This window comes from Akebia trifoliata, chromosome 8 (genome assembly GCF_017979445.1).
Source record: "Akebia trifoliata isolate Shusen 1 chromosome 8, ASM1797944v1, whole genome shotgun sequence".
Taxonomy (NCBI): Eukaryota; Viridiplantae; Streptophyta; class Magnoliopsida; order Ranunculales; family Lardizabalaceae; genus Akebia; species Akebia trifoliata.
This window is the reverse complement of record NC_141382.1, coordinates 37,063,844-37,087,901: the sequence shown is the minus strand read 5'-3', so window position 1 is coordinate 37,087,901 and position 24,058 is coordinate 37,063,844. Positions and strand designations below refer to the sequence as shown.

Sequence of the window (24,058 nt, the reverse complement as noted above, 5' to 3'; positions counted from 1 at the left end):
GACCCAACCCAATTCTCCACAACCATTTCCCCAAGAGTGTCAGATTTGGGCATTTCAAATTATGAAACCTGAGCCCCCTTTGTTTTTAAGGGAAGCGGATGTTGCTCTACTTCATAGGATGGAATTTCCTTTTCATCTCCTTATCGTGCTAGAGGAAGTCTTTAAAGAGTTTACCAAGCTTTGGCTCCACACTTTTCAGAATCGAAAATAGGGAAAGAAAGTAAGTTGAAGTGCTTGCTGAGGTATTCTGAATTAATGTCATTCTACCCCACTTTTGAGAGATTGTCTCCCAAGAATTCTGTCTTTTGCCCACCTTCTCAACAACGGGATCCCATATGACTTTATGGCCCTGCTTGGCCACCGCGGAAAACAATGGAAAAAGTTTGAATGGTAAAGTTTTACACTGTGCTGTGACTTGTGTGTGCTTGGTAGCGGAATTTTATTTGGCCTCTATCGGAAAACACTGTAAACACGGTAAAAATGGACTTTTTTGCGGTAAAGTATTACAGTTCTAAAAGTAGTGAAAAACTTTATCGATCGAAGAAGCGAACTATCCTCACCAAAAATCGTTCACCTAAAAGCTTGAACTCAACAAGCTATCCTCAGTCCTTAGCTCCAACATGCAAGGTTTTTCCTCATCCTTCTCCTCCTCCTCTCTCTCTCTCCATCCGTGGTATTTCCGTTACAGAAGTTCAAACATGAAAACGGTGAAAGTTCAAAAATTTATCGTTGTCGATCACTTCGAAGATCCTCCAGATATAAAGATTTATCATCGCTATCACTGCTAAAGGGGCAATATATCTTCCCTTCAAGTATACACTTGTCTCCCCAAGCAGCCTCTGCATTCCGATTATAGTCCTCATTCTTCAATTCTTTGGTGGAGCGTGTTTAACCAGAATCTAAAAGCCTTAAAATTTTCAGTGAAAATTGTGATCGTCGATGATACACAAGACTAAGCTTCCAAAAATAAAAATAAAAAAATGCAGAAGAATTGTTGGTGCCTAGTTGATCAAATATGGGGCTGAAAAATGTGGCATTTGTATGACATACACATCAGCCAAGTTGACAAGTGTCATCTTGATGGGTCTGGATGTGTAGACATTTCAAAACAGCATGGTACAATCACGATGTGATGACCACACTCCTCTCTGCCTAGTAGCAGAGACATTATCTTCACCAATAATTCACTAACACTTGGAGAAATCATGTTGAACCATCTGTGATTGCAATGAGCACGATCCCATACTAGCCCACCTCTCCACAATTTCGATGGGGAAGATTAGCACCATGGGATCACAATTTTTTTTATACTTAAAAAGCCCTTTTTACAAGATCTAAGCGCATATATCCCATTCTATTTGATTTGATTGACTAGTGAAAAAGGTCGGCCTAATCGGCAATTTTCACTTTTCTGCTATTCATTTGTTTCCTAGATAAAATTTTAATAAATTGATATTCAACCCTTGATTCTATCAAGATTGGAAATCTTGATGGAATCATACTTTTTAGTCGAATCAAAATCATTTGATATTTTGTCCCATGATTTTATCAGAATGCTTGTACTATCAATTTATGTAAATAATTGTTATTATCAAGTTTTGATAAAATAATTCATTTCTTGAGATTTTATAGAAGAAAAAACATATGTAGATTTTTTTGGGGAGATTTTATTAAAAAGATATAAATAGTGTAAAATATATATATTTTTACAATATTTTACATTTTCAATGTTCAACCAAGTAATCACAATGTTTTACAATGAATTTCTGAAAGGTCTACCCAGCATAGGAATCATAAACGACCATAGAAGACCGAAATTGTGAAAGATAGGAAATACAAATTTTTACATATTCTTGTCTTTCGCGGCATACCAAGCAAGGCCTATATGCCCGAATAGTAAACCAAGATAGTAAAAAGGAAAGCTTCCTTCCTGACATCCCAACAAGCTAGCCTAGGCTACTAAATTCGAAACTTGCCCTACCAAAAACACCTTGCTCTTATTGAGATTCACCAATAACCTAGATATCACCTCAAAATAACACAAAAACCTGCTCAGTAACCACGATATTTGGAAGCATCAAGGAATATCAATGCTTCATCTGCAAATTGTTAGTACGATAATATTGGTCTACCATTCCCCAAAGAAAAGCCAACGACATTCCCATTAGAAATTTCTTTCGCCACTATTCTTCCTAGAGCATCCTCTATAATAATGAACAATAATGGAGACAAGGGATCCCTTTACTCTGGAGCTCCTAAAAAGGTCAATTGGTGAGCCATTGACCAGAATGGAAAAAGACGGGGAAGATACACCTCATATTATAGTGGATCCATTTCTACCCAAAACCCTTACAACTCATTAAGCACCTTAGGTAACTCCAACTAACATGATCGTGGGGCTTCTCCAAGTCCACTTTACAAACAACCCTTAGGTTCCCTGATCCTAATCTTTAATCAATATAGTAATTTGCAATCAAAACCCCATCCCTGATAAATGCTCATTGAATTGCACCCATTATCCTTGGCAATAACGATTTGATACTTGAGCAAATATCTTTAAAATGTTCTTGTAAGTGGCACCATCAAAAATGTCTTTCGTCCTCAACCTTTTTGGAATCAACAAGGCAAAGGTACAATTTGGACCAAAATCCAAAAATTCCTCCACGAAAAAAACTAAGAAACCACTTCAATCAAATCATCCTTCATAGTCTCCCAACACGCCTCTTATAATGCCAAGGAAAGGTTGTAGTCTAGGTTCTTTATCTCTGCTCATTCCAGCTATTGCCTGAAACAATTCGTCCTCATTGAAAAGCCTCTTGAGCCAAGTTCATTGAGCTAGAGAAAATATTATCAAAATATAACTGATCAAAGGTTTGATTTGATTGGATGCTCCTCTGAATACAATTTCCTGTAGAATTCCACTACACAATACCTAATGTTCTCCTAATCTTCAAGCCGCACATCATTCACCTACAACATCTAAAAGTGAAATGTGTATTTGAAATACTGGTAGTGTGCACAATCAGGAACTTAGGATGAGAATATTTTTGGCATGTTGTGTCTTGAGGGGAAGTATTTTTTGATGCCTGAACAAGAATATAAAGCATGCAAATTAATTAACTATATGGTTAGTGTCTGTGGGTTGTTATATGGACTTGACAAGGTTACTAATCTGGTCTACAAATGTTCTTGAATACGGAGAATTTGGGTCATTTCTATAGTGTTTTGTCATTGATATGAAATAGGCTCCAATAGTTAATGCTAAATGGCAGGTGCCATCTTGCTTAGTTAGTAAATTGTATGGGTGATGATGCCAATGACCTGGATTTAATTCCTGGCAGCACCAGGTTACTGATCTCATTAAAAATGATTTTACTATTCGAAAATAAAGTTCAATTAAGTGCTAAATTTGTCTGCCAGTTTACCTAGATCTAACCTGATTATTAGCTGAGCCAAAAAATAATATCCCCAGCTCTTATGATTGGGTTAGATATTTTTGATAGTCAATATTTTGGTAACTATTTTCACCTCTACCGTGTATCCTTAAATGAACCATATATATTTTTTTGATGAGTACCAGTGACTAATATCATGTGAAAACAAAAAAAATATAAAATTTGCTGCATTTATATTTTCTACTAATATATATTTTTTATGGTATAGAATGGTATTTGATTTTTTTTCATCATCAGCACCATTGGGGTCAGCAACATGAATCCCATTTCAACCTTCAACTCTATCTTTAGGCTTATCTTCATTCAAAGCATTGTCTAAATATCTTTTCTTACTACATCCTTCCACTTCATTTTCAGTCATAATCTTGGCTTTGTAGAGCATCTGACTTGTGATAGAGCACTACTCGGTTATAGTTCTTTATATGCTCCCAGATCATCTAAAAACCTCCTCTTTAGTTTATTTTCTACTAGGGTCATTCCTAAAATAGGGTTTTGAGGTTTAAGTTTTCTGGAGAAGAGAGGAAAGAATAAGATTGAGAAAGTGTCTTAAGTTGTTCAATTTATACTAAAAGCAAGAGTCACATGATTGCTTATTTAGAAAAAATAAAGAATATAAGAGAATTAAATCTAAATACAAGACAACAGCTAACACTCCCCCTCAAGTTGTTACATGGATCTCTAACGTGCCCAACTTGGACAAAGCACTCTCAAACACTGTCTTGGTAATTGCCTTGGTGAGGATATCTACCAACTGTTGAGAGGTCGGAACAAATGGTGTATAAATCTACCTGGATAGAATATTTTCATAGATAAATGACGATCAACCTCAATGTGCTTTGTTCGATCATGTTAAACAGGATTGGCTGCAATGCTAATGACTGATTTGTTATCACAATACAGTGATAGAGGCAAAGAGACAGGACATAAGAAATTAGAGTGGAACGTTTTCAAATAGCAGTTCACAGACCTTGTGTGCCATGGCTCAAAATTCTGCTTCTGCACTAGAGCGGGAAACCACATCCTGTTTTTTTGCTTCGCCAAGTGACTAGATTTCCTCCAACCATTGTACAATAACCTAAGATGGATCTCCTATCAGATATTGATCCAACATAGTCGGCATCAATCCATGCTTCAACCCACAAGTGACCATGATTATCAAATAAAATACGACTACCTGGACACCCTTTTAAATATCATAGGATCTGAGTAGTTGCCTCAAGGTGTGGTGTATGAGGAGAGTGCATAAATTGACTCACTACACTGACTGCATGCGTGATATCAGGATGCGTCATGGACAAATATATCAATTTCTCAACAAGGAGTTGATACTGTCCAATATCAGACAATAATTCCCCCTCAAAATCAGTTAGGCGATGATTTTGCTCAATTGAAGTATCAGTAGGTCTAGAACCAAGTTGGGCAGAGCCCAAAAGGGATCAAGAACATACTTGCGTTGGGAAATGAAGATTCTAGTTCGTGATCGAACGACCTCAATGCCGAGAAAGTACTTGAGATGACCAAGGTTTACTTCGAACTGGCTATTGAGATACAATTTAACTGAGGCAAAACCCTTGACATCGTCCCTAATAAGAACAATATCATCTAAGTATACTATGAGAGCAACTGTCTTACCATTGAGATGACGAAGAAACGGAGTATGATCAGCAGAACTCTGATGGAAGCCAAACTATAACATGGCAGCCCCAAATCTATCTGACCAAGCACAAGGAGACTGTTTGAAACCATACAAAGAGTGTCTTAAACGACACATTATGCCATGATGAGCAGGAAAACAAAAGCCAAGAGGAGTCATATAGACTTCTTCATGTAAGTTTCCATTAAGAAAGGCATTCTTCACATCAAGCTGAAATCTCACAAAAAACAGATCTGATCTCACAAACAGGAAGACTACTGCAGATTTCATCTAGTCACACAAGAAAAAGAAAGAGAAAGAACTAGAAAAAGAGAGAAGGGAAGAAGAAGAAAGAAAACGATGGCTGCTGTAGTGTGCCCTAGATTGATTGTTGCTTTGATACCAAATAGGGTTTTAGGTTTAGATTTTCTGGAGAAGAGAGGAAATAATAAAATTGAGAAAGTTTATTAAGTTGTTTGACTCATCCACACAAATATAAACTAAAAACAAGTCACATGACTGCTTATTTATAAAAAAAAATAAAGAATACAAGAAAATTAAATCTAAATATATGACCACAACTAACACCTAATTATTTGGAATTATCTTGTTGTGCTATCTCTTGATAAATGCTTGGGGTGACAAAGTTACTAGTGATATCCATAAAAGAGAACAAATTTACTTGTAATGTATGCTCCTATGATAATCCTTGTCACTAACAATTATATGCTAAAAGTGCTATTTCTAACTTGGTCGATTTCTCTTTGTACAAATCCAGCGTAGATTTTCCATCAAAATATCAAGATTGGGGAGTGACAGATCCTCTGGATCTTTTCAACGCTCCAATTCAAAAGACGGAATCAAACCCAAAGGTGTAGCTATATTACTGCTTTGTTTTTTATTCCAAGCTCACATCATCTTGTATCCTTCTTTGAAACTTTGTAGTGATGATCTTGGTTTACCAAATATTAAAGTAAATTTTTTGTTAACGTGCTCATCAGCTAAGTATATAAACGACAAAATGAAAAATGCTCAATACGTGTTTCCATTGGTATCACATTTCAGCTTACTAGTCTTAACAATACAATGTTCTCTTTCAAGGGTATTGAAGTTGTCTATTGTTAATTTTGTATTAATATGTAACTAGATACAACTATTTGTTTTTAATAGTTTTGTTTATTATTATTATTATAATTATCTATGAGCTTCCTTTTTGTCTCCACATGATCTGTTCTTACTCTCCAGGACTTCTCCATAATTTTGTTTTCGGTAAGTTTATCAAAAAGCGAGAGAACCACTACAACCTAAGAGATTGAAATGAACTGCATAGGAAATTTAAAAAAATATTAGAGAAGACTACCCTTCCCCCTTAGCAATCAACTCCCATCTAAAAAAAAATCCTCACAATACAAACCCTGAAGCCTGTAAAAATGGATGACCCCTAAGTGAAACTCACCTGTTTCTTCCCCATTGAACATTGCTTTGTTTCTTTCTATGCAAATCCCCCACAAAATGAAGGAAGCACCATTATGTGTGCACACTAGAAGAGAAAGCTGAAAAATGCCAAGTAGGAAATACTTTGGACACAGTACTTTCCATAATCCAATGCACCCTAAACTAGAAAGAACTCCAAATTTTAAATTTTTTTTAGCTAGGTAACAAGGAAGTAGGAGATGATTCACTGATTCTACACTAGCTTTACACAGAATAAAAATTGACAGTGATCCAATTTCGGGTGATCTAATGTCCAATGGTTTATGAACCTACCAGTGAAGCAGAAATATGTCTGGTTTTTAAGGTATCACCTTGGTGATGTGTCACATACTTGGGATCAAGACCTTGCTTTCCCTGTAAGACCTATAAACAACAAAAAAGAAAGAATTTTATGGGGGAAGACGATGCAGTGGCTTGGGATTTCGGGTTCAGGAGAGGTTTCAATGATTAGGAGATCGAGGAATTGGGGAGATTATTGAGATGCCTAGAGGATTTTAATTCTTTTTCCTAATTTCGAGGACCTTTTTCGGTGCAATCTTTGTATAACCTTCATTCATACTTTACGGAGGAGCTTTTCCTAGCAACGGCTATTTGGGGACCAAAGGTACCTGCAAAGATTTCTATTTTCATTTGGCTTGCAGTCTTGGAGCAGCTTCCTACAACGGATCAACTAATCATGAGAGGATGGGTGATGCCTAATTTTTGTGGGTTATGTAAGTCAAATGGGGAATCCTCAAATCATTTATTTGTTCACTGTAGTTTTGCCAAACAGATTTGAGATCAGTTCTCATGCTTGTTTGGGATTTTCGGGTGCTTTCCTCTTTCGATTCATTCTTTGTTTGATGCTTGGCATCATTGGGGTTCCTCCTTTATGAAGGCTAAGAGGATTCTTTGGAGCATGACTCTGTTTGCCATCTGCTATGCTATTTGGAAGGAATGAAATAGCCGAATCTTCGTTGGGAAAGAGACGTATGCTAGGGGTACTATCATCTCAGTGTTAGCTCTTTTGTTCTACTGGGGCAAGGCTTTCAAGGTGGGATAGGGTTTGTAGTTTGGAGGAGGAGTAAGTTTGTTTGGTTGGTTTTTGTTTTGGTGTTTTTTCTTTCTTTCTCTTTGCGCTGAACATCTCATCCTCCCTTTTGTACATTCTTCCTCTTCTTTGCTAATATAATTTCTTTTACCTATATAAAAAAAAAAAAAGAATTTTAATGCGTTTTTGGTATTGGCTCTATCCTTTGCACTTCTAATAAAATGACATCCGACTACAAGCAGAAACCGATAGCTGAAGTACTGTTTAGTGTAGGAGAATTTAGAAACAACTTGGCAATTACTCTAAAATTCAGGTTTTAGTTTATTTGGGATCAAAGACCCAAACTGATCTTACTTGTGATAAGGTCATTTTTTAATAGCTCAATCATTGTTTGAGGCTGGGAAAATATCTTAGTAAGGGATGAAAGCAAACCCCTAGGTCCTTGCCGTCTTGCCAACATCCTTATCCAGATTAGAGATCTTGTTGCCATGTGTAATTTATACATGTTTGTGTGTGTGCAGGAAGGGTTTTGATTCCAGTCAGTGGTACCACCACACAGATTTACGATGTCACCAAGTTGGCTTCTTATTATGTAAATTTATGTGCTTTGGATTGTAATTGGAAAGAGGTCAATATCACTGAACAAGGCATTTCTTAGGCCTTCTGTGTATATGTAGAGGATATCCTGGATTTCCCCTTCTTAATTATTATTTTTTTAATTAAAATTCAATGAAAAAGAGCTTATTAGAACTGAGATATTTGATCGTAAAAAGCTATGAAAACTGACTATTTAAATTGTAGTTTATTATTGACTCTCCAAATCCATGACCAAGATATCAAAATCTTGTTTGTGTTTCGCAATTCGTCAATTGCTCCTTGGAAGATATCTTTCATGTGGAATCAAGTTACAGTCAATATATTATTAGAAGTTAGTTAGTTTTGATTTTTAATTATTAGTTATATGTGTATTCAATATAATGTTCTTTCTTTTTCATTTTTTTTATGTATGCTGACATATCTTCCTGTGATTAAGGCTCAAATTCGTAGGCATTTAAGCCTAGAGGCTCGTGGTTGTGGGCATCTAGTATTATGGTTGGATTGTGATCGTGAAGGCGAGAATATATGCTTTGAAGGTACTATTATCTTATTGGCCTTCCCGTAAAATAGTTATTGTTGTCAACAATGTACATTGGTTTACATTAAAAGCTGGTAATTGTGCAATTGGAAATTACTTCTCTCATCAACGGATAAGGCCCATTTTGAGCGGGATCGAAGTTGGACTGCATGAGTAAAATTGCTAGAGGTTATTAGTGATATAAATATCACTGATACCTATATACATGAACCCTTTCCCTTTTAGTGTTGCTGAAATTTTTGAAGGAATGTGATTTTAAATTCATTGGGATTGATTGGGGTGTAACTTGGTTATCTCAGTTATCCAATCTTCCATATCGGATAACTATTGCGTCAAATTGGTATCTGAGTGGGTAGTTCTCAGGACCATGGTTTCAAAAGTCATCCGAGATCGAGCTGGCTTGCTTGAGTCATCGCGGTAGCATTTGTGAACAAGATGAGACTCCATGGCCAAGATCTTCACTTTTCGTCGTCTTCTTGTTCTCAGTTATCTAATCTTTCATATCGAATATCTAACTTCGTCAAATTGATATCTGAATGGGTAGTTCTCAGAACCATGGTATCAAAAATAATCCGAGATCAAGTTGGCTTGCTTGAGTCATCTTCTTGGTATCATTCATGAACAAGACGAGACTCCATGGCCAAGATCTTCTCTTTTCGTCTTCTTCTTTCTAGTTCATAGATTGGGGAAAAAGCTCCCATCTTGTCCACAAGATAATCGAGATGACTCGTTGAGTCATCTTTGCTATCATTCATGAATGACATGAGACGAAAAACAGAGATTGAAAACCATGCTTGGGACAACACTACAAAGATGCCCTCCAAGAAGCTAGATTGTGATCACAAAGCTATCACTCCACCATCCATGGAAGAAATTGCAGCTATGCAAAAGAAGATTGTTGAGATTGAACACAAATTGTTCATGACAAAGAATGGGAAAGCTACTTGAGAAGTAGAATCTCTATCAATAATTTTCCCGATCTAGAAATGTTGATTGTTCGACACATGTACACAAAGAAAATCCAATTATGTCACAGTCAAAATCTCCAATTTCTTTTATTTATGATGACAATGGTCACATAGTCCATCAAGGAGAGGACGTAAGACTAAGTAGACTTGTCATTTTTTCTGTTCTGATTGAATAAGTAGATAAAAGATTCATCTTTAAAATTTCTTCTCAACTACAAACTAATAAATCATGTTATTTAACTTCCAAAAACACAGGATTAAGTTTGGTAGGTAAGAATTAAATTTAGTGTATTTTTTATTTTGTTATGGGGCAAGACATCAATGTAGGTGGTATCTTATATCAGTTGTCTATCTTTTCCTTTTTGAGTTACTGAAAATTGGATTTGTGATTCATTGTAAAGCTATATGGACCGAAGGACCATCTATCTATATGGACCGCATGCCTATGTGGCACCAAAAAACACGATCGGGTGGCACATGGACATAGTGCATGAACTTTCAACAAAAAAAATGAAATGAACAAAATACATGTTTTCACTATTGGATTTAAATATTAAATTTGGGAGTTCTGTGGCCGTCCATTTTCAAAGTCAAGATGTGGCCCAAAATAAGTTTTTATTTGGGATTTTTTTATAAACCCAATCTAATATGGAAGATGTTGCATGGAATGTAGGACCATGTAGTGTCTGGACCAAGGTCCTTAGTTGAGCCATGTGGACTGCCACATTGGTCCAAATGACACCTCAGCCCCCTAGATTTAATGGTCTATTTTGGGTTTAAAAAACATAATAAAAACTAAAATACTTTTTTAGCTAGATCTTGATTTTGAAAATGGATGGCCATTGAATTTTCAATTTAAAATTTGAATCCAACAGTGAACATGTCATTTTTAATTATTTTTTTAAGTAAATAGAATTTTATGCTCTATAACCATTTGACACTTGATCGTGTTTTTGGGTGCCATATGGACATATGGTCCATATAGATAGGTGGCCCTTCAGTCCATATATCCTCTTATATATATATATATATATACTAGAGGGTTAAATGTGTAAAAGAGGAACAATAGTAAAATTGGTGGGATATTATTGAAAAAGAGAGGGGGGGGGGTAGGAGAGGAAATTCAATAAAGTTTAAGGGGGTGAAGAAGAAAGACAATAAAGTGGGACCCACCATTGCGTTTTACTCTCTCTCTCTCTCTATATATATATATATATATATATATAGTTAGATGTAGGGTTGGGATCCGTGGACTCATGAAAGTGAATTCATATGTTCACACACAATCTCAACCGTGTATATATGAGATCCAATGGTTGAGATTTATCTTAGAGATTCGTAATATATTGCCAGGATACATCTTTTATCTCAACCATTGGATCTCACAGAAACACGGTCAAAATTGTGTGTGAACATATGAGTTCACTTTTCACAAGTCTACAAATCTTAACCTATATATATATAAACCCTTCTAGTATTGCTAAATGCGTGTGATTTTAAATCAATGGTGATTTATTTGAGTGCAACTTTGATTTCTCTAGGTTTTGATCCTCTATATGGGAGAATTGACTGCATCAGACTTGCATTGGAAATAGAAAGCTAGGAAGTGATACAACTATTCCAAAACCTTTGTTGTGACTTGTGATCCAATAGGGTTAGGTCACAAGGTTCTTCACATTGAGGGTGTATTTGATTGCATCAAGTCATTTTCCATGAAATTTGGAATCTATGGGAAAATTGAGTAAGGTGGGAAAATCAAATTCCATTGTTTGATTGCATTTAGAAAATATTAGGAGAAAAGTATTAGAGGATGCAGAGGAGAAAGAAGAAGAAGATGAAGGAAGGGAGGAGGCGGTGATGGATGTTGATGAGAGAGAGAGAGAGAGAGAGAGAGGATGGTGGGCGACGATGGAAACAGGGTCTTGGTGGCAATCGTGGTTGTGGTGGTGAGGAAGATGAAGAAAAAGGGATTAGAATTTTAATTTGGGGGTTGATTTCATTTTCCCATGGTGACTGGTGCGATGGGAAAATGAAATCAACCCTTTGCTGAATTTTTGGAAGAGGGTGAAAAACTATTATCCATGACAAAAACCAATCAAATGAATGGAAAAGGTGATTTTCCATGGAAAATGGATTTACCACCATCAAACACACCCTAAGTGTGCGCAATTTGCCTAGTTAAGTCACTTCAAGCGCTGTTCATGTCAAAGATTTATAGGTTCAACCTAGGTAGATGAATTGTCCTAGCTTGTATAGCAAGGTGTGGTTCTTCTCATGCTATGCCCAGGGCCTCTTGTCATCCTTCTTGTGAGTTTAAGAACACCTAGATTTGGCAGTATAAACGGTGCTTTGAGTTTACTTGATGATCTCCAGACCAACTGGTACGAAAAACTTAGACAAAAGCTAGAGAGATTTGATACCAAGTCTTAGCGTGGTTCTTGTACCCAAATAACATAAACAAGCTTTGATTAGACAGGGTTTCTGCGAAGTCCGCATCTTCTTCCTCTAATCTGTTTTTTCCCCTTTTCTGATCATATTTTTCTAGGGTCCATAAGTTATGGTATATATATACACCTTTTATCTTATACAATATTTGATTTGCAAGAAGGAATGATAATGATCATTGATAGAGTTTTATTTAATTTAAATTTTCTTTGGATAAAGTACTATAACCTGCTTCATAAAATGTAACCACTTCTGACTCTCACAATGTTCTCTATTTGGGTCTTTTAGGATCCTTTGTCTGTTATCTCTATTTGACACATTGTGCAGTTTACAAAACATTTAACATTAATGCTAAACTTTTCAGTTATAGAGTGCACTGGGTTTCATGCTAAGGAAGCTAGAAGAAGAGTCTATCGGGCTCGATTTTCTTCTGTTACTGAGAAAGACATATTAAAGGCACTGGACAACCTTGTTGACCCTAATGAAGATGAAGCATTTGCTGTAGATGCACGACAAGAGATTGATTTGAAAGTTGGAGTTGCATTTACACGATTTCAGACTAGTTATTTCCAAGGGAAATATGGGAATCTTGATTCCAGAGTCATTTCGTAGGTTCACTCTAGTACTCATTCCTTTCTCTTTACTGTTTTCTCTTTTGCTTGCATATTTGGAGTTATTGCTAGCGCACATTGTATTGAATGATGGATAGAAAATTAATGATTTTTTTATTAACTTTTTTGTGGGTAAGCTGTAATTGGACTTCCAATCGTAGGATGCCAACCAATTAAGCTGCAAATCTAGGCCTACTTTTATATATTAACTTACTGATGTGGTTCTGTTAGTAAGCTTATTGCTTCACCAATCGAATAATTTTGATAATGATGGATTTGTATTCAGATGTAGAGATTACTGTCCTTTTATTTTGTCATTTGTTCAAAATATTTAATTAATCTCACTGGGTTTATTTTTTTGATTTGATAAAGATACAACAATATAGTGAGACTATACTTATCTATATTATTTATGATTTAGTGTAATTGATTTTGTAGATTCTAGAAAATCTATTCCAGATTAAAAATATATGTACAAAATGCCCGTCTTTGGAGTCCCTATAAAATTCCTTGTTTTCTATGAATCATCAACATCATTAAAGCGTTATCCCAAAAATCTTGCATATTTCTTCTAACTGGTTTGTAATCAGTCTTTGTTGCACTTGACCATACCATCTCAATCACCTTTCACTTAGTTTTTCACCTATTGATATTACTTTATTTTCTCTTACCTAGTTTTTTCACTCATTCATATCAGCATCATCTTATTCTTATCTGCTACACAATCTGTGTTTCTTGATTGCTCAATATTCAGCATTTCATCTCCATAAAGCATAGGCGGTCGTACCACCATCTTATAAAGCACACCTCCAATTTAACTATACAGCTCTAATCCTACGATTGTGTGAATCTGTGGTTTTGAAATTAGACCATCAATTTATTTGAGAGGTTTTAGGAGATATACATACGTTTATTTATTATCTTATATATTGGACGGAGTTTTTCTTAAAGAAGTTGAAGTTCACAAATAGTAAAAAATGTTTAATAAGAAATTATAGGAGATTAATAGTTTATATGTTTTAGTAAATTTCCTTTCATTAAAAATATTTTTAATTTATATTGGGAAGGAGTAAAATAAAAATATCATTAAGATGGGCTTGCTTGTTTGGCAAGTCCTCTGAAGGTGGTCCTTTGGCATATATGTATTATAATCAAGTCAGGATGGTGTGAAGTTTCTGTTGCTTTCCTGATGTAGCTGTTCTTTATCTCTTGTTCCGACTTCAAATAATGTTTTTTTCCTTTCTTATTATTATTTTTTTATGTCATAACTAATGTATTATTTTCTATGGCTAGTGGTCTTATTCTTAGTTCAATTGAAGGAATCAAGCAATCATTCTTATCTATTGTTTGTTTCAGCTATGGACCATGTCAAACTCCTACTCTTGGATTTTGTGTGCAACGTTATCTTCAAATTACTTCTTTTAAGCCAGAAAAGTTTTGGTCTTTGCACCCTCACCTCATAAAGAATGGCTATGAACTTCGATTAGAATGGGATCGTAGCAAGTTGTTTGACTTTGATGTGAGGTTCTTCTCCTCTAAATTTCTGTCCTGTTTTCTTTTGAGATTTTTCTTGAGTTCTTCTATTTCTAACATGTTTCCACTTTCCACCAATCACAGGTTGCTGTGATGTTTCAGAAGATGGTTGTGGAGGATGGCACTCTAGAAGTAACTGATGTGTCTACAAAAGAAGAGAGCAAAGGTCGCCCTTCTGGTCTCAACACAGTCAATATGCTGAAGGTCATATACTTGTCAACCATTAACTACAGCTTTTCGTTTACCCGTTTACATCCTTAAAACAAGAAATTATATAATTCTTTAGTTTTAGATCTCATTGCTTTTGAAATTGTACCAAATAAATTATATGAACATAGGGTACAAGCTAACTTGCATAAATTGGTTCTTTAAAATCCAAAGTTTACTACAGGACATAGCATTTTACCTTCTTCTGTTTTGTCGTTCTTTTACTCTAATCATTATAATTATAATTAAATTTTTTTGGTCTCCCTTGGTATGTTAACTAGAGATCCAATAGTATTATAGGCAAATTGCGGTCCATAGTAATAATGCCAACTAGAAATGTTACTAGATGACGTTTTAGTTGGTTCTACAATTTGTTTTCCAAAGAAAGTGTTAGTCTAGTTCGGTGCATTTTATCTACAGTATAATGTTGGATTAAACAAGAGCATGATTACACTCTGATTATCACATCTGAGGTAGTCAGTTTTGCCTTTATACCGGATTCAATCAAAATGTTACAATGCCAAGAAATACACAATTGTTTTCATCAATTCATCATTCAATATTCAATTGAGTATTCGGTTTTGATGTTATACATCGTTTCATGCTGGACCATAAGATCAAAATGCCACCAAAGAGAAGACACAATGGCATGTTACAGATTTTCCTATGTGAGTGGCATCAACCACTCAACAAGTGGTAGGCCAACAGAGCAATGTCGATTCTTGTGCTATAGATGCTCCTTTGGAATAGAAGTGTCCACCAGACAATCTTCCATAGATACCTTTGAGTAAGTTCTGTGTCTCTGTGTGTGAGTGTGGTTGGGGGGCAGGTAGTTCCCTTCCTATCATATATCTGATGATATTGTCATCACTAGTGACAATTAAGAATGCATTCAAAATTTTAAAATAAATTCTCTGAGAAAGTTATTTGGAAATATGGATCTGAGGAAGCTAAATAATTTATTTTTGGGTGTTGAAGTTAGAGGAAAACATAAAAGGGGGATCTAATTGATGCAACGTTGTTTAAATGCGGATAAAAGTATTAATGTATTCTTTAACTAATTCAAAGTTCAGCTTTTATGTGGTTCTGCTAAATTTTTATTGAAAAGCTAAGAAGTGGATATCTTATGGCGTTTGTACTTATAGGTTCTTAAGATATATCAATTTTGATTTATAAGTACTTATCGAAGTGCCAACTTAGCTGAGACATGTGGAGTGTTGTTCCCACGTCCTAGGTTCAAACCCCCTTGAACCCAACTTCACCTTGCTAACCACTAGCCCTTTACCTATCAAAGAAAAGATAACTATTCCTGCCTAGTGTGGTTCATTTTGATTATATTTGTATACCCATATTGTTTGGGATCCCATTTAATCTGGCTTTTATGGTTTGGGGTTCCAAGATCCCTACTAAAGGTAACCTTTGTTTGGATTGCTGCTTTGGATGAGATGATTATTTGTCATCTTATTAGTCAGAAGATGATTGTGAATTTTTGTTCCATGTATAAGGTGAGGAAAAGGCCGGTGGACAATGTATTTATTCAATTTTAGCTGGACAATGTTTTGGAGTTTGTCCTATCCTTTTATGACTTGTATACACACAAGGATGGTTATGGATGCTTTTCAGAGATGAACCACTAAAACTTCCTTCTTTAGAAGTCCTGATTTTTGTTACTAACCACAAGGTTTTTGAGGGCAAAGAGGAGGAATAGGACATCATCTTTAGTTAAAGTGCTCATATTTTGGTGGTCCGTCGTGTTTGATGATTTCAAGGGGATTTATTTTGATGACTTTGTTTTTAAGTGGGGTGATATTGTTAATGAGGAAGGCTAATTTTGTTTATGCTTTGTAGTACTTTGTCTATGGCGGACCTTTGTTATATGTTATTTTTCAACAAAGATAGTGTGGAATTCTTAAAGTTGGATATTTTATGTTAATTGAATAAGAGCTCATATCAAGGAAAGTAAGAACAACTACTCTTGTGAAACCCAATTCAAAAGGTAGACTTTTGGCCATCTCAAAAAGTATTAAATTCATTTGAATCAAAGCTGTGCTTGCGTGATTGAAGAAAAAATGAAATATATTTAGAAGAAAATAGCGATGCACACCTGTTGCACTAAAGATGCCAATCTTGTCCCAAATGTTCGTCTAGCTGGAATTCTTCATAGGTGTGTGCTTGGATGCAAAGTGCTCACATTCTCATCGAACCACCTAGTCTAGGTTTGACTAGGTGTTTAAAACATGTCTAAAAATGTTCCAGCTTATGTAGGTCGTATTCTTTTACAACTCCAGCTAGAATTTCATATTGATGACTGATATGTTTAGGAAAAATAATTAGCTAGAATTCCTTTTGTGAAGTAATGACAATCTTTTAAGAATACAACTTAATTACGTGATATCTTACTTTATCCAGGTTGCTTCAAGTGCACTAGGTATTGGACCTCAAATAGCCATGCAATTAGCTGAACGCTTGTATACTCAAGGTTTTATCAGGTTTTTTTTAATAACTTATTTTTCTGTTCTCTGTGTATGAGTGTATGCATGTGGGCAGTTGTGCATGTATTTCTTAGTTCTGTTATAAATGTTCTAGTGTCTTCTTCTACCCATAAAGATTTCAGTTTGTTGCATAGGATCAAGTCCTTGAGATATCCTCACGCTGAGCAAAAAAAAAAAAAAATGGTCCTTAAGATCTTGATAAGTTCCATGGCGAGGAATTCCAAAGAATAATTTTTTTAACCATGAGATGCACTAAGGCAATGAGGCACATATTAAATCAACATGTTTATTATCTTGATGTGTTTTTTTAACCATTCATCTTCTTTTAGTCTTCTTTATCTAATAATGTTTTGTTTGATTGAAATCTTTTTAGCTATCCACGTACAGAGAGCACGGCTTACCCGGCTTCATTTGACTTTAAAAGCACTCTTGAAGCCCATCTTAATAATCCAACATGGGGTGATTATGTACATGATCTATTAGCTGTTGGTTTCCATAAGCCACGATCCGGAACAGATGTAGGTGATCATCCTCCCATTACTCCAATGCGTTCAGCAACTGAGGAGATGTTAGGCAGTGATGCTTGGAAATTGTATCAGTTTATCTGTCAACATTTTATTGGGACTGTAAGTCCTGATTGCAAATATGTAAGGTATTAAAATTTTTTAAATGTCTTTATGCATTTCTCTCATGTTTCGTGTTAGTTGTATACTGGTATTTATGTTTTAGATATTTAACTTAGTTGAACATTAACATAGGTCAAATTTGTTATGGATTATATTGTCACTATTTCGTGTATGGGTGATCTGGTTTGTCATCATCATCATCATCATCGTCATTAAAGCTTATATGAACAATTTTTGAAATTTTATGGAGTCACAATTGTAACATGTCGTCTGTAAAATGAAGGTGAGTTATATTAGGCTTGTCCTCTCACTTTAAGGCTTTCAATAAAATTCTAAAACATTTTTTTCTTCATAAGCTAGCCAAGCACCACCACAAGAATAAGGAGAGGAGGATTTAATAATCACTTTGTCTAAGCCCCATCTGAATGGTTGAAGTATCCTTCCTATGAATCATCAATAGAAAAGAAGTGAGCTAATGCATGCCCCAACCCAATTCCTCTGCTTTGCAAAACTCATTCTCTTCACACACAAGAAAGGAAACCACAATCTTCATTTCCATGTCTTTTGAGTGTCCAACTTTAGAACAACTCTTGTGTTCACTGTCCTAATCTAGGAATCGATACAGTTGCTACAGTTGAAATATTGGCAAGGATGCTCCTCCTTTCATGGAACAGCTTGAGTCTTGAGTCAATGTTTTTCATACAAAATTCTACGTGCATCCCACAAGACGTAATGGTTAAAGTTTTTCACCTTTTTTCATGCCCATTTTCGTAGGATTGGGACGATAAAAGTCACATGGAGACCCTATCCCAAACTGTTGCTTTGTGGTACTCAAATTACTTACATTTAGTCTTCCTTAATGGTATCCCTGCACTTCTAATATTCGAAATAGTAAAACCATGCAGACCCGATGCTCTTTATGGATCTTTGTTCTTTCCCATGTCCTTCCCCCAATCCATGGTTTGACGTTTCAATCTTGATATATCTCCTGATCAATTGGAAGTCCTAGATTTCTCACATGAGATCATTTGGGACTTCCTGAGATAAACCCCTAGTGTCTTGTGCTAGCCACACCCTGGTATGAGATTTCTCAACCGAGATATTTGAGATGAAATGAAATTTTGAACTATGTCCCACCCCTTTGCACCTTCCTTGTTGCGTACAATAAGTCACCATTAGTATCACCTTGTTATTCTGTTAACGTTAGTTCTGCTAAACAAATTATGTATGTGTAGATAGGTGCCTTTTGGAATTTAGTGACGAGTTACGTGAAATAAGGGTAGAATATGCATTTTTGGTTTTTATCACTTATAAGTGGTACTATTGTCTCTTAGTGTGCACATCAGTATCACTGTGGTAATATGTAAATAGGTGCATTCTTTATTTCGAGAATGCCAGAAAATATGATTTTTTTTTGCCCTAATATGCATCTTCATGGTCATTCCAGGAAAAAAGTTGAATTGTCGGCTGGTGGGGAGTTGTTCAACTGCATAGGGCAGCACGTTACGGCCAAAGGGTTTACATCTATTATGCCTTGGATGGCTGTAAATGAGAAGAATCTTCCTTCATTCACAAAAGGAGAGAAACTACAAATTTTGAAAGTAGAACTGTATGAGGTAGTTCTTTGGACCTTGGACTCTACTTGTAGATCTTTTTTGTTGGAATTTACAACTATTATCAAAACTCATGATCAATGATTGCATCTTTTGATTTACTTGTAGTCAAGGTATTTAGTTTCAATTTTGATCCCTGAAAATGGAAACATTGTCTGGAATATTTTGACTTGTGTAGAAATCAATACGATTTTCATTAAAATGATTGAAATATTATAAAATTATGGAAAATATTGATGAAGTTTTCATTGAAAGTGTAGGAAATGATACAACAAAAATGAAAGCTTACTTATAAATTATCAAACTATAATGAACAACTATATGGAGTGTGGAAATGAAGATCAATAGTTCTGCTACATGTTGACACACATATCTGAGAGTTGACTGTTAAAAACAATATATCATTCATGAAATTGAGAATAATAATATGACACTAATTATAAACGTCTTAATATGTAAAGCACTTAAATGAACAAACAATTAAGTACTACATTCTCACATTATTATATTTTCACTTTTTCATTATGTATGAATAAGTGTCTAATATATTCAATATTCAAAACATAGACAACTGTATGTGCATGGTTATATGAATAACATTCTTAAAATGTAGATGCATGCTGATATGTATGAATAAATCGCCAATATGTTAATATAATTAGAATATGGACGATTGTTTGTGCATGCTTATACAAACATGCTAATATGCTTGGAACTAGGGCTAGCAATGATCCGAATTATACCCGATGTCCGAACAGATTTTCGGTTCGGATTCGGATTGGAATCTTAGATCCGAAACAATTTTGGATCGGATTCGGATCTACCCCATTCCAATCCAAACTTATTTTAATAATTTTGTTATTATTCTTAATTTCATATAAATACATATAGATAAAACATTTAGTCTTTTGTATTTCCCTCTATATTAGTAGTTGGAAAGTAGATTTTTTTTAAAATTTATATGATTTATATTTTTTAAATTTTTTGAACATTGATCATTTGAAAATAAGACGTGTTTGGATCAGTTTCAGATTAAGGATGAAATGAAATGGATCGAATTCAGTTCTCACATATTCATTAGCCCGTTTAGATCGGGTACATATTTAAAAAAATTCGGATCGGTATTGGAGTGGTACGTACTGATCCAGTACCGAGCCGATCTGTTCTTAGCCCCACTTGGAACACTTCAAAATAAGAAGATATGTAGAAACCTAACTAATCATATAATTAATTTCTACTAATGGATGAATATTATTTCTACTTTAATATTTCTTTCTTGCAAAAATTAAATCTTTTATTATTCTATACATTTTATCAATATTTTTAAAATAATTTTTTCAAAAAAAAATCATGACTTTTGCCATTCATTAAAATATTTGTACTGCAATCTTGCATTTTTGTATATGAAATTTGATTATCTTCGTCAAAATTTATGTCACCAAAATAATTTGCGAAATGAATAGTGATTTTCACTGAAATATATTAGAAAAGAAGCTATCAGTTAACTTTCATTTCTAGCCTTTTGGAAGTGGAGATACTTAAGTATATTTTGTGAAAATATATTGAATATTAAGACTGCTTGTAGTGTAAGTTCTTTTCCCTTGCTTTTAGTATATTTTTTGTAAATAAATTAGGTGTTATGTGCAACTTAACCTGGGCATCATTGATGTTTTCTGATAAAGGCATTGTTGAAATTTGATTGAATTAGGGCAATACCTCACCTCCAGATTACCTCAGTGAAAGTGAGCTGATATCCCTTATGGAAAAGAATGGAATAGGCACAGATGCATCCATTCCTGTACATATTAACAACATATGTGAGCGCAATTTTGTGCAGGTTCGAAATCTTCTACTGCTATTGAATATCCTTTATCCTTCATCTGTAGCACTCTTTGAACTCTGGACAATTTATTTCATTTCACTTACTGAGACCATTATCATCAATTCATCATCATAGCATCTGAAGATTTAGTAAAAATACCATAAACAAGATCTGTTCATGTTGAAATTGCTTTCCAAGTCTTGAATGTTTGTCTTGCTTTTGAATTGAAGGTACAAGCTGGAAGGAGGTTGGTCCCTACAACCCTAGGAATCACCCTGATAAGAGGGTATCAATGCATTGATCCGGACCTCTGTTTGCCAGACATACGTGGCTTTATCGAGCAACAGATTACCCTCATTGCTAAGGGTCAAGCAGATCATTTTCATGTCGTTGAACATGTACTGCGTCAATTTACAAGAAAGTACTCTTATTTTGTTAAGCAGGTGATGACATCTCATCAATCAGTGTTTACTACCATTCTAGTGTTAAAGTTATGTTCAGATAAAATAAACTGATGTCTTGGTGCAAACGTCATAAAAATGTATTCTAGTAGTATATAAACATGTTCTGGATAGTTGTTTTCTTTGTGATCTGTTTGGTAGGATGTTTTCTTCATTAATAGAAAGATATTAGTGTTTTAGTTTATTTCGGTCTTCTATTTCTTTTTTCTCTTTATATATTCAGAAAGGCTTCTCAAAATTTGGAATGGTACAATTGGGTTATTCAGTGTTTCAGATTTAGACCCAGGGCTAAATATTAGTCTTCTGAGATTCCAATCCATGTGGCAACACGACTGAGATAGAAAAATCTGGACTGTTAAAACTAAGCTATTGATTTAGGTCAACTTTTTTTATATTGTTAGTGATGTTTGATTTTGGGCAATGAGGGTTATCTTAGTGACAACAACTCACAATATGGTTGTATCATCCAACATGATATTCATGTGAAAATAACAATTGGGATTGCATGTCTAAAATATCATTCATTATCTTCCTTATTATTTTCTTTTCAGGACATACCAACATGCTTTCTCTTTGGTGCAGATTGAGAACATGGATGCATTGTTTGAAGCACAGTTCTCGCCATTAGCAGATTCAGGGCGTGTACTTAGCAAATGCGGAAAATGCGTGCGGTACATGAAGTACATCTCAATCCAACCACAACGTCTGTACTGTGGGACATGCGAGGAGGTTTACTATCTTCCTCAGAACGGCACTATCAAGGTAATATAGTTTACATCTGTAGAAATATAAATTCTGCTGCTTGGTGTATTTGTGGATCCATTTATTTTATTCAGATATGGGACCAAATATAGTTCACACTCAAATGAGGTATTAAACATGATTCTTGCACCCATTTAGTTTCTATTTATAACACAACTTTATGCAATCCAGATGTATCTTTAATTTTCTCGTCTTTTATCTTCTAATGATCTAATTGATGTTTCAATAGCTGTACAAGGAACTTGTGTGCCCTCTCGACAACTTTGAGCTTCTAATCTTCTCCTTGATCGGCCCAGAAGCCAAGTCATTCCCTCTCTGTCCTTACTGCTACAACAACCCTCCATTTGAAGGTATAGACACACTCTTTGGCAACCTTAAGACAGGGGCCTCAGGAAAGTTGGGCAAAGGAGCTGGCATGCCCTGCTTCCTTTGCCCACACCCCACATGTCGACACTCTGTAATAGCTCAAGGCGTATGTGCCTGCCCCGAGTGTGATGGCACTCTTGTCCTTGATCCGGTGAGCGCTCCCAAGTGGAGGCTCTATTGCAACATGTGCAACTGCCTTGTCTTCCTTCCTCAAGGTGCTCATCGTATATCAACAACCCATGATCGATGCCCAGAGTGTGATTCAACAATTTTAGAAGTGGACTTCAATAAGAATACGACACCCTTGAGTGATGGAGCTACTTTGCACGTTGGGTGCATTCTATGCGACGAATTACTTCATTCTCTTGTAGAAGTGAAGCATGGGAAGTCATTCTTCAAGCGCATGAGAGGTAGAGGGAGAGGAAGAGGCAGAGGTAGAGGACGAAGTGGTGGGAAATTGGAGGACCCAAAGATGAGCTTTCGAAATTTCTGAAATGGACTTGGTTGATTTGGTTTTCTGGGCTAAACATCCCCTTAGCTTTCATGGTAATTATTTTCATTTTGTACAATTCTTCGTTTTTTTTTTTTTTTTTTGCATGGTTCATAAACAACTGACGCAAATCTCACTTTTTTCCGCAGTGAGTTTTGTTTATGAATCCCTGAAAGATGCTTTGGATGATAATTACTCGAAACGGGATTCTACTAGGTAGATGTGATGTGTTCGATAAGTTGAATACATGGCTCTAAAGTTTATCTTCGAAGACTTTGACTCTAAACTACACGAATTATCTCAAATGCAAGCATTGAAGGCTCAGATTCTTCTGGTATTGTCATTTATACTTGTACATTCTCAAGGATTTATCTGTGGTTGGTTGCTTTCGTGGTATACATTACATATATACACATGAGTTGTTTCTTGGAATCTTCAAGAGCAATGCGAGGATGTATTTGTATTGATTTTGAAATATATTTTTATTAACAATAGGGTTTGAATGTTTAGGATGATCAGATGAGAACCCTGTAGAATATTTTACAGGACGACACAGGCAATATCAATTAGAAATTTTACTTGTCATTTCAAACAGCCTTCCTAACCTTAATGTTTACTTGGGATTCTCTATCTAATGCATTAAGAGTATTGCAGTTGATGTTTTGTTCTTTTGTTGTTTAATCTGTTATTGTTGCCCCCTCTTTCGTACAGTTGGGTGGTCGCCTTGGCGTCCTCTTTTTCAATAAAAATTTAACCTATCAAAAAGAGAGTAATATCTGCCATGGCACAGATGTTATGGAATCGTTCCTAGTGTAGTCCATTTTGCCCATACAATGCCACCAATATAATACGAACAATATGGAGAGTTTGGTTTTTATATCTTCTTCATTGGCGTTATCTTTATTTATTTAATAT

The 24,058-nt window shown here is 35.2% G+C and overlaps 1 protein-coding gene across 1 annotated transcript in view; it reads left to right on the top strand.

Annotated features, from left to right (window-relative positions):
- The window catches only part of LOC147396658 (DNA topoisomerase, type IA, core), a 28,865-nt gene extending 5,064 nt beyond the window's left edge, over nt 1-23,801 (top strand). Inside the window, exons 4-16 of the mRNA XM_086451684.1 lie at nt 5,867-5,960; nt 8,646-8,745; nt 12,525-12,768; nt 14,128-14,290; nt 14,389-14,508; nt 16,921-17,000; nt 17,377-17,655; nt 19,077-19,245; nt 20,951-21,079; nt 21,295-21,507; nt 22,108-22,287; nt 22,517-23,199; nt 23,293-23,801. Of these exons, the coding sequence (XP_086307810.1) occupies nt 5,867-5,960; nt 8,646-8,745; nt 12,525-12,768; nt 14,128-14,290; nt 14,389-14,508; nt 16,921-17,000; nt 17,377-17,655; nt 19,077-19,245; nt 20,951-21,079; nt 21,295-21,507; nt 22,108-22,287; nt 22,517-23,146 (2,401 nt within the window). The 3' untranslated portion in view covers nt 23,147-23,199; nt 23,293-23,801. The remainder of the gene's footprint in view (nt 1-5,866; nt 5,961-8,645; nt 8,746-12,524; nt 12,769-14,127; nt 14,291-14,388; nt 14,509-16,920; nt 17,001-17,376; nt 17,656-19,076; nt 19,246-20,950; nt 21,080-21,294; nt 21,508-22,107; nt 22,288-22,516; nt 23,200-23,292) is intronic.
- The last annotated feature ends 257 nt before the right edge of the window (nt 23,802-24,058 follow it).